General features: G+C 44.6%; 1 protein-coding gene across 7 annotated transcripts in view; it reads left to right on the top strand.

The window, feature by feature from the left end:
- Positions 1-11,015, top strand: part of CEP70 (centrosomal protein 70) — a 61,995-nt gene that overhangs the window by 34,377 nt on the left and 16,603 nt on the right. For 6 of the 7 annotated variants that reach the window (XM_021706682.1, XM_021706681.1, XM_021706680.1 and 3 more), the window contains 4 exons: positions 972-1,028; positions 3,276-3,363; positions 3,449-3,537; positions 5,513-5,587. In XM_021706682.1, the coding sequence (XP_021562357.1) occupies positions 972-1,028; positions 3,276-3,363; positions 3,449-3,537; positions 5,513-5,587 (309 nt within the window). The remainder of the gene's footprint in view (positions 1-971; positions 1,029-3,275; positions 3,364-3,448; positions 3,538-5,512; positions 5,588-11,015) is intronic. The other variant, XM_021706678.1, reaches the window with a different exon arrangement.

The raw sequence follows: 11,015 nt of genomic DNA, 5'->3' as shown, positions 1-11,015 counted from the left end.
GTGAGACTCTGACTCAAAAAAAAAAAAGAATAACACATAAAACTATGCTGCTACTTTGTCTTCCTCTGTGATGTTTTTAATTACAGAAGTAGTACATGCTTATCAAAATTCAAATAATATAAAAATACATATGTATAGCAAAATGTGACAGACCTGCTTGCCCTCATAACTCCCGAGTCCCAGAGATAAATCTCTCTCAACAGTTTGGTGCATGTCCTTGCTGCCATTTCTCAGCAGGAGTGCTGTTGGCATTTTGGGGGGCACCTTCTTCGTTGTATGGTGTTGTCATGCTCATTGGTGAATATACAGCATTCGGACCCTTCCCAAATAGTGTAACAACAGCACTGCCCCTCCACCCTCCCCCTAGGTTACAATTTTATTTCCTGGCAAAGAACCCATGGAGTTCTTTTTCAGTACACATACATACTCACACACAGCTATTTTTCTCTTTAGGCAAAGTGGAGTAATACTATACACTTGGTTTTTACCACGTTTCCCCTTTTATGAGTCCATATCAGGACATACAGATTTGTATTATTTCTTCTAATGCTCCACTGTTTTCTATATTTGGATGGGCCATTTTTATATAACCTTTCCACTATTAAGGACAGTTATTTCTCACTTTTCACTCTGATAACTAGTAGTGCAGTGAACAACTTTGTTCCTATTGTATTACATCCCTTGACAAATATTTCTGTGGGAGATATTGCTACAGGTGGAAATGTTGGACAAGGAAAATATGAATTTAACGTGGAGATAGAATGTTTATAGCTGTTTTTAAAATTTATCCTTGAAATGACTATGACTTATATGATTGGGTATAATAATTGCTTCTGGCGAGAATCGCTTGATTTCTAAACCTTCCATTTAATCTGTACTTACTTTTATCACTGTAATTTGAAATTATGTAGAAAGACTAGTAGATGCTCTAATGCCGCATTTTGAAAATAATCTAATATTCTCTTTCCTAGGTTGCTTTGCCTAATTGATTACTATGAATCTAAAATTAGGAAAATTCACGCACAAAGGTACGAATCATCCTGTATTCCAGGATTTAAAGTTATCATCCAGTCATGGATTACACTGACCGGGTGCAGTGGCTCATGCCTGAAATCCCAGCACTTTGGGAGGCCAAGGAGAGAGAATGGCCTGAGCCCAGGAGTTTGAGGCCAGCCTTGACAATAGACCTCATCTCTACAAAAATTAGCTGGGTATGGTGACGTGTGCCTGCAGTGCCATCTACTTGAGCGATCGAGGCAGGAGGATTGCTTGAGCCCAGGAGTTTGGGGCTGTGGCGAGCCTTGATTGTGCCACTGCACTCCAGCCTGGGCAACAGAGTAAGACCCTGGCGCTAAATAAATAAATAAATAAAGTAGGACTATAAAAGGAAGGGGGGCAAGTATTACGTTAGTAAGGAAGATGAATGCCATGGAGGAGACCAGGAGTGGGGACAGACTGGGATTTGGAGGCCTCGTGGCCAAACAGGAAGCCCAGGAGAAGCACCTGAGGGCGAAAGCAGCAGGACTGCAGGAAGAAGATGGGACGGGGCCTCCTGCAGAGGAAGAAGCCCCTCTGCTTGCCGTCTAGTTCTTAAGAGCAGCATTGTCCAAAGTGTTTTTCATCATCAGACTATGTGCATATGCTTAAAATAAACACATCACTGTGTTATGCTCATGTGTAGGACTAAACAAAGCATTTGAGCTGAATCAGTCCAATGACGCTGACTAGACTGGCGATGTGTTTGAGTGTAACGCTAGAAATCATGCATGTTCTCAGCGCACACTGACTACAACAGCAATGACTTCGTGATGCAACAGTTAAAATGTAGTCCCAGTTTCCTTATTTTATTTTGTTATCTTTAAGAGTTGGGGTCTCACCATGTTGCTCAGGCTGAGGTACGGTGGCTGTTCACAAGAGTGACCCCACTACTGATTAGCATGGGAGTTTTTAGTTTAGTTTTTGGTTTTTAAAATAGCGATGGCCTCTCACTGTGTTGCCAGGCTTCTGTCCAGTGCCTGGTCTCAAGTAATCTTCCCGCCTTGGTCGCCCAAACTCCTGGTGGGATTACAGGAGTGAGCTGCCACACTGGGCCAAAATGTAGTCCTAAACAATAAAGTTGTGTGTAGCAGAATATTTTATGCTGCTTCAGTTTTTAAACGTAACATTTAACTAAGAGTACATAGCGTTCAATGTTTATTTCTTCAGCTGCACGACCCATATTCCGAGTGCTCATCAACCCAGCCACATGGAGCTAGTGGTTACCTTGTAGAAAACAGCACAGTGTTTGTTCATCAAGATTGTTGAAATCCACGGTAGTGCCTGGTGCTAACAACAAAAAAAGATTTTTAAAAATAGCCATACTAGCTAGACTCGGTGGCTCAGCCTGTAATCCCATGCCTTTGGGAGGCTGAGGTGAGTGGATTGCCTGAGCCCGCGGGTTCGAGACCCGCCTGGGCAGCGAGACCTCATCTCTACAATAAATAAAAAAATCAGCCGGGTGTGGGAGCGCATGCCTGTAATTCCGGCTACTCGGAAGGCTGAGGCGGAAGGATCGCCGGAGCCCTGCAGTCGAGGCTGCGGTGGCTGGGAGCGGCTGCTGCACTCCAGTCTGGGCGACAGTGAGACTCCAACTCAAAAAAAAAAAAATAATAACCATACTGGTTTGCTAGCACTTTGTGGTTCCCAGAGTGCTTCTGCATCTTTTGGTTTTCATGCCAGTCCTGTGAAGCAGAGGTGACGGATATACCCCTCTGAGAGTTGAGAAAAGTCAACTTACTCTCACGACACAACCAGTTAATGGTGGTGTCAAGACTTTACCAGGATGCCTAAGTGTGCTGCCCTTTCCGCCCTACACCTTTTCACGTCGTTTTTTTGGTGGTCTAAGAGTAGAGGGAAAACTAGTACCCGGAGAACGCATTTGTAAAAGGAGCATGGATGTTTCACCTATTTCTTTCTTCATTCAAAGAGTGTTTTCCACTTCCTTTGATGTCTCGTACTCTTCCAGGCAGTGAGAGACCGTGATGAACAAGGCAAAGCTCTCGTTCTCAGGGAGCTGCCTTCTGAGGGACGAGATGACACGGGCCAACGCTGTGTCCTGGAATGTTAGGTAGAGTGTTCTGGAGCTACTGGCTGTGAGGGCGAGTAGGAAGTGGGGATTAATTTAAGTTGACACTTAGGTTATGAAACCCTCATGAGATTGCTTTCGTTTTCTTGAGCTAGGTTTTTTCCTTTGGAGGTAGATTTTTCATAAGTGTACTCCATGCATGTTTTCATAGGCAATATAAAGAAGATGGAAGTCAGTCAGAGGAAGAAAAAGACTACAGAAACGTGGATGCCTCACCAAATTATAAAGGTCTTCTAATGGTATGGGGACTGCATAGCTAGTAAATACGTTTTTTATAAAGTAAGTAATCTAGGAAAGTTTATTTTTCTTTGAAATGTGTTGCAGTCATTACAAAACCAACTCAAGGAATCAAGATCTAAAATCGATGCACTTTTAAGTGAAAAGCTGAATCTTCAAAAAGATTTGGAAGCCAGGTGAGAGAAACTTAAGTCTTATTTTCCTTTGTCCTTTGAAAGTAGACACATCCTGGACTCTGGACTGCTAGGCGGCCCATTCCAGCTTCGTGAGTCTGAACTAGTCCGGGCTGCCTTACGCTCCCGTGCTCACGGGAGTCGGCTGTCTCGTGGGGAAGGAGGGCAGGAAGGAAAGCAAGAGGGCAGGCAGGGAAGGGAGGAGGCGCCGCACCGGGAAGGCCAGACGGGCGAGAACTTTATGCGGATGCAGCCCTTCTGTGGTGCTTTAAAGCTCCGCCGCCACAGGTATAGCGAGTTTCCAACACACCGCCTCCGTTTCGGGTGCACATGTGCCTGCCCCTGTGAGACAACTACAGTTGTGCTCAGCCGAGAGCCCCAGCCGGCTGATGGTCCCCAAAGCTCTCCCTTGCCCCGGGAACCCCTCCTTCCTCCTTTCCTGGGCCTCAAGCGGCCCCGGGTCTGCTTGCTGTCGCGGTACATGAGCTTGTAATGCAGTTCCCCAGACTTTCTATAAATGCAGCCGAACGGTATTTGCTCTTTTTCTGTCAGCTTTCATTGACCATAATTATTATTTTAAGTTTTTGTTTTTCAGTGGCAAATTGACAAATTATAGATGTGTGTGCTTACTTATGTGGCACAAAGTGATATTATGGTTTGTGAATATAGTATGGAATAATTAAATCCAACTGATTAGCATATCCATTACCTCAGGTACTTTTTTTGTGGTTAAAAAAATTTGAAATGTACTCTTTTAGTGATTTTGAAATGTACAGTGCATTACTATTTACTATATTGAATTCAGTCTTACACCAGCAGATTTCTCATTCCCAAATTATTTTGGAATGTCTTGTTATTTCTTCTTATACTTGTGTGGTGACAGGACAAGAAGGGTAAAGTTTAGAATGGCTCACAACAGCAAGTTGTGTCCAGAACAGCCACCAAAGGCTGGCACTCCACATGTCGACGTGAGGAATGAGGAGTGAACACTGTCGAGACTTTTTTTTCATTCAGCGAGTTCTTGTTGAATATCTGTTGTAAGTTGGTCAGTTGTCCCAAGCCCTGGGATAAAACAAAGACCAAAATAAATGTGTTCTCATGAAGCTCACTCTTTAATGGAGAGTGGTCTGATAACATACAGCACAAACCATTTATGTAATGTTTAAAAACCTGCCACACAATAATATGTAAATGTATGGCTAAATAAGTTTGTAGCAAACATTTAAAAACACACATGGGAACAGTGAACAATGAGCTCAGGACAGTGGTTATCTCAGGTATGAGGGAGGGGCCTGGCGTTGCTGAGGGACATGTGGGCTTTAAGTATGTGTATGATGTTTTGGATTTGAAACAAATCTGTTAATACTCAAATCTGATAAAGCTGGGATATACCAGGATTTGTTACAGTATTCTCTGTTTTTGTCTGTAGTTTTGAAATATTTCACTGTAAAAACATGTAATAGGCTAGGCGCAGTGGCTCAAGCCTATCATCCCAGCACTTTGGGAGGTCAAGGCGAAGGGACTGCCTGAGCCCACAGGTTCAGGATCAGCCTGGGCAACTTGGTGAGGCCTCATCTCTACAATAAATCAAAAAACTAGCCGGGCATGATGGTGCATGCCTGTAGTTCCAACTACTTGGAAGGCTGAGGCGGAAGGATCACCTGAGCCCAGCAGTTTGAAGCTGGGGTGGCCGTAGTGTACTCCAGCCTGGGCGACAGAGTGAGACTCCAACTCAAAAAACAAACAAACAGAACATGTAATAGATTAGTAACCAGAAAAACCCAAAAGATTTTGAATAAGGAATTACACAGATGAAAAATCTAAATGGCCAGTAAACACTCAGTAACAGTTGTGAAATGTTTGAAGAATTTTTATGTTTATTGACGACAAGTAACAAGATATCCTCTATCGTTTATTAAGTAATTTTCTAGTTTTTTTCAATAAACTTAATTCATCCAACATGATTTATTTTCTACAGGCCCACACAGCATGAATTAAGACTTTATAAACAACAGGTGAAGAAACTGGAAAAAGCCCTTAAGAAAAACATCAAGTAATTATATTTTACCAAAGTTACTGCTTTTACTAGGGTTTTGTATTTTATTATTTATTCTTATTACCTGTCAGCTTATCTCATGCTAACCTCATAGTGACTTGGAGTTACCCTGCTGATAGGGAAAATAACTTTAAAAAGGGGTATTTCTGGTTCCACCGTTTATAAGCAGTTTCCATTATGTTTGATTTGGCGGTACATTTATCTTAAGTAAGAACAAGAAAAAGGTAGTTGCTTGATGTAATAAAGGACACAGATTTTAAGTAGAAAATTGTGGAAGTAATGGAGGCATTGCCAGAGAATCGATGAAATAGAAGGTGACAGGCCCCTGAGTTTTGTTGGTGGCCGTCATGATTTGGACATTTTTAAATGACCCTTATCCCTCTTTCCAGGTAGCAGCAGGATGGCAGTGAGCCGTCTCTAGCTACTTGTACCCATCCTGGTTTTGAAAGCAAGTGCTCAGATGTGTCTCAAAGGGTTGATCTCAGCTAGTGTTGGTATTTTCTGAAGATTATCCATGTGCACCCTTGGAGTCAAGGAAATAGGCTTTGAGAAAGCAGTTTGGGGAGCATTGGGATGGACTGTTTTCAAAGCTGTGAGTTAACACATGCATTCGCTGTGTTAAGACAATTGTATTAGCATTATATTCGATTCATTTTTCAGTGGCAGCTGTGCTTCTTCCTGCCTATGCCAACACATATCACAGTGAAAGGCAAGTATTATGGGCATCCAGGAGCTACATGTTGAGCTAAATTGAGGCCAAAGGGAAGGAAAGCTGAGAAAGCAAAGAGACCCGGGAGGTCCGGGGAACACACGAGGGCTCTCATGCGCTGTCAGTGAGAGTCAAGGTAGGGAATTAGGAAGAAAGTTTATTTCTGAATTCCGAATTCAGGGAGACAAACCAGTGTAGACACCAAGGCCAGCTCAGCTCCTTGGATTCATAGTCCATGTTTATAAGCACAAGCGCTAAGGTTTGCTATAGATTAACGTCAAGTTATGACATTTCAGAACATCCCCATGACGTTTGCCTTCCATTGCTCTGACGTTCATTGCTTGTACATTTCTGTACCACCCTGAGCTTCATGCCTTTGTTACTAGAGACAAAGGAATGCTCTCCAGAGCTTAATAACCTTTTAACAAGTTACACAGCGTACATGGGAAAGAGCAGGTTAGCTTCCTTACCATGGTAAAAAACTATGAAGCACTGAAAACAAAATCAGTGAACACTAAAGTAGGTGTTAGCTTAACACAAGTAAATCAGGCCTATGACTACACTGTTAATGATTACCTTTGGGTTTAGCAGGAAGCTGGATTTATATTGTTAGGAACCAAAGCTTCTATTAATTCGTGGTTGCATTAACATTGTGAAGGCTACAAATTATCATTCTAATTTTAACTGATCGATACCCGTTGTGCCTGTTAGAAATTCCTACAGACTGCATGGAGACTCTCTCCCAAGCTGGATGCCTGTCATTGTTTAAACTAGTGAAGGATTTGACCTGGGGTCTTCCTTATCAGGTGCACTCATTATTCAATGAGTAATTATCCCCTTCTACTATTGCTTGACTTTCTGGATACCTGTAGTATTTCCTACAATCTGCTTGGCATCCTAGGCACTGGAGTGGCGGTGGCAAAACAGACAGAAGGTGTCTCTGACGCCACGGAGACGGCATCAAAGGAAAAGGATAATGAAAAAAAAGAAATAGCACCATAGTAATACAATATAAATGCCAAAGGTGAAACAGTTGGAGAGTGGCTATTACAGGAATCGGGGCAAGGAGTGTTGGTGACGTGGTCCAGACGTGGTGAAGGGTGTTTGGAACTGAAGATTGGAAGTGGAACTAGCAGGACTTCACGATGGACTGAAACAGGGACTTGGAGTGGGGGAGGCGAATCAAAGGTCTCCAGGTCTTAGGCTTGGCTAGGCAGTTGTCGGTGCCATTCAGGAGATGGGACGTTGATCTAGAAGCAACGAGGAAGAAGAGGGAGTGAGGAGGCAGAAGGTCAGAGAGGGGAATCTTCTGACTGCAAAGCAGGCGTTTCAGTGAGGACGTGGAGACATGCACACGTGTGTTCTGGCACACATACACACGCATACACACACACAGTCAGGCCTCATTGGCAGATTGCGTATTTGTGGGTTTACCTACCTGCTAAATGTATTTATAGTCACAGAGTCAATATTCACAGCACCTTCAGTCCTTCTTAGACGTGCACAGTCGCCCCCCACACATTCCTAGCTGTCTGATGATGCTCTGTCCTCTCGTTTCAGCTCTCATCCTACAAACAAATATCTTTTTGCTGTCTACTTAGTGCTACTTTTTTTTTTTCATTTTTCTGCTTGTTGATAATGTTTCCTTTTTGGTCCATATCTGGTGTTCCTATGCACAAGAAGGCTAAAATGTGCCTTATGGAAAAAGATGTGTTAGACTAGCCTGATTCAGGCATTGGTTACAGAGTGCTGTTGGCCATGATTTCAATGTTAATGAATCAACAACATACATTTTTTAAAGTGTCTTTAAAGAGAAACACATGTTGATGAGAAGCCAAACTCTGTTATATACATACAGAGGTTTATTCTAAGCCAAATATGAGTGACCATGGCCCAGGACATATTCCTAGGTCCTAAGAACATGTGCCCAAGGTGGTTGGGTTACAGCTTGATTTTATACATTTTAGGGAGACTGAAGTTTTTTTGTTTTGTTTTGTTTTGAGTTGGAGTCTCACTCTGTTGCCCAGACTGGAGTGCAGTGGCACGCTCCCAGCTACTGCAGCCTTGACCTGCTGGGGTCCGGCGATCCTTTCGCCTCGACCTTCCAAGTAGCCGGAACTACAGGCACGCGCCACCACGCCCGGCTAGTTTTTGATTTATTGTAGAGACGAGGTCTCACCAAGTTGCCCGGCAGGTCTCGAACCCGCGGGCTCAGGCAGTCCTCTCACCTTGGCCTCCCGAAGTGCTGGGATGACAGGCCGAGCCGCTGAGCCTGGCCTGGAGACTGAAGTTTATAGAAAAGGACAGAAATCAAAATGTGAGGTTTACACTGGTTCGGCCCACAGCGGTGGGACGTCTCTAAGGGGTGGGGAGGCTCACAGGCCATAGGTGGATTCAGAGATTTTCTGATTGGCAGTTGCTTGAAAGACTTAACCTCTGTCTAAAGAATTTGAAACCAATAGAAAAAAACGCATGAGTTAGGGATTGGCAGTAGCCGAAACTGCTGGGGGATAGGGGTACATAACATCAATAAGCGCGCCTGATCTCAAACCCGGCAAAGTAGGGACCACAGGGAGGCCCAAACTTTACCTGTACGATGACCACTTGTATACCTAATCCTGAATTATATCCCACACCTTTAAAATTAAAAATGGAAAAAAAAAGAAATTCATGCATAAAGATGGGGCTACTGGAAGCCAAGGTTCTCGCTGTGTAGGTGAAGCATCCAAGGAGCAGACTTCGGCGGGAAGAGGTGGCCACACTCTTGAAAGGTGTCAGATTCTTCCGCGGGAAGGAGATTCTCTCCAGATGCCAATTTCCCCCAAAGACAGCTTTGCAGGGCCATTTCGAAATATGTCAAGGAAATATTTTTGGGCGTAAACTATTTGTATTTCCTTGAGGGCCTGCTCTCTGCCATGGATGCTCTGGGAGTCAGTTTGAAATTTGGGTTTCATTTCCACTGTCTGTCAGTCTTATGGGCTTGGAGAATTTTGAATGCTAGCCCAGGGAGATTATATTTAGTTCACGAAGCAGTGAGAAGTCACTGACTGTTTTTCAACAGGCAAATGACATGATAGAGTTTTACAAACAGCAAGTTAGAACTCATCATTAATGAGTCATGGAGTCAGTTTAACGGGTCGAGGTCCAGCAGAAAGCTGATGGCATGCGCAAATTCAGAGGGTTAATTGGAAGAATGTCGTCAGAGCTACGGTGGTGCCTCCTTATCCACATGGAATATGTTTCAAGGCCCCCAGGGAATACCTGAGACCTCAGCGCCAGACTCAACTGCCGCCGGCTGGGACGTGTTCTGTCCATGTCTCCCACCCACAAATTTAGTGCTTTTCCGCCTTCACTGAACATGCGCCACATGCTGTGGCTGTAGCTTTTGCCGTTTGAGGTACAGCAGCAAAATTAGCGCAGATTTCTTTTTCCTTCTTCATAATTTCACAAATGGAAGATTTGTTCTTACCGTAGGTCTTCGCAACCTCAGCATACCCTTTTCTCCACTTAAGGGAAGCACTTATGGCTTCTGTTTGTCATATGTGAGCATCACTGCTCTTACACTTTGGGCCCATTATTTTTATTTTTGTTCTTTTTGAGTCAGCGTCTCACTCCGTCGCCCAGGCTGGAGTGTAGTGGTACACTCATGGCCACCCCAGCATTGACCTGCTGGGCTTTGGCAATCCTTCCGCCTCAGCCTTCCAAGTAGCTGGAACTACAGGCGTGCGCCACCACGCCCGGCTAATTGCTTTATTTATTGTAGAGACACGGTCTCACCAAGCTGCCCAAGATGGTCGCGAACCCCAGGGCTCAGGCAGTCCTCTTGCCATGGTCCCCCAAAGTGCTGGGATTGCAGGCTTGAGCCCCTGCGCCTGCCCTGGGGCCATTATTAAGTAAATACAGGTCACTTGAGCACAAGCACGGTGTTACTCCAACGGTTGAGATGGTGAAGGAGAAGGTGAGTCAATGACTAGTGGACAAGTGGCCTGTCCAGCGTGGAGAGCGGGACAGAGGGGTGAATCCCATCCTGAGTGGGATTGTGCAGGGCTGCATGAGACTGCACCATCCTACTCGGAATGGCACGCAGTGTAGCACTTGGGAGTTGTGTATTTCTGGAATCTTCCACCTAATATTTTTGGATCACAGCTGACCTCAGGGAATTGAAACCATGGAAGGCGAAACTGCAGATGGGGAGACAGACGGCTGTACGCTTTTCAAAGGCGTGAGGAGAGGAGAAGGATGGTCTGTTGCAGCCTTTCTCCAGAGATCCTTGGCAGAAGGCCAAGGGCTTGCTGCTAGGCAATTCACTCACGCATCGCCGGGTTTCCGGGGAAAGAGACTCTCCCCAGCATTCCAGTAGCTGCCGGGGCAGTGGGGTCTTGGGCTGGCCCAGGCACTACTGTTGTCTGTTCTTTGCCACAAGCAGAGTATGAAGAGAGGGACCAGACTGTCCGCTGCCCCCGCCACAGCACCCACGTTAACTGCCCTGCCTGTGTTTCCCGCTCCCCTTGGCTGTGAACGGAGCCTGGAGCGCCTTGGAGTGGAAGTTACTTCCATGCTTTGCCGTAGTTCTTTCCCGTGGGATCTTTGTAGGTGTTGGGGAGTCAGAACTTTCTTTTTTTTTTAAATATATATTTTTTATTATAATGTTGTGGGGTACAGTTAAGGGTTAGGTATACAAATATTCATTGTGCAGGTACCCTTGTTGATGAGGGG

Source organism: Carlito syrichta, unplaced genomic scaffold, assembly GCF_000164805.1.
Source record: "Carlito syrichta isolate Samal-C Ts95f unplaced genomic scaffold, Tarsius_syrichta-2.0.1 Scaffold315852, whole genome shotgun sequence".
In the NCBI taxonomy this organism is placed as follows: Eukaryota; Metazoa; Chordata; class Mammalia; order Primates; family Tarsiidae; genus Carlito; species Carlito syrichta.
This window is presented reverse-complemented; position numbering and strand designations above follow the sequence as displayed.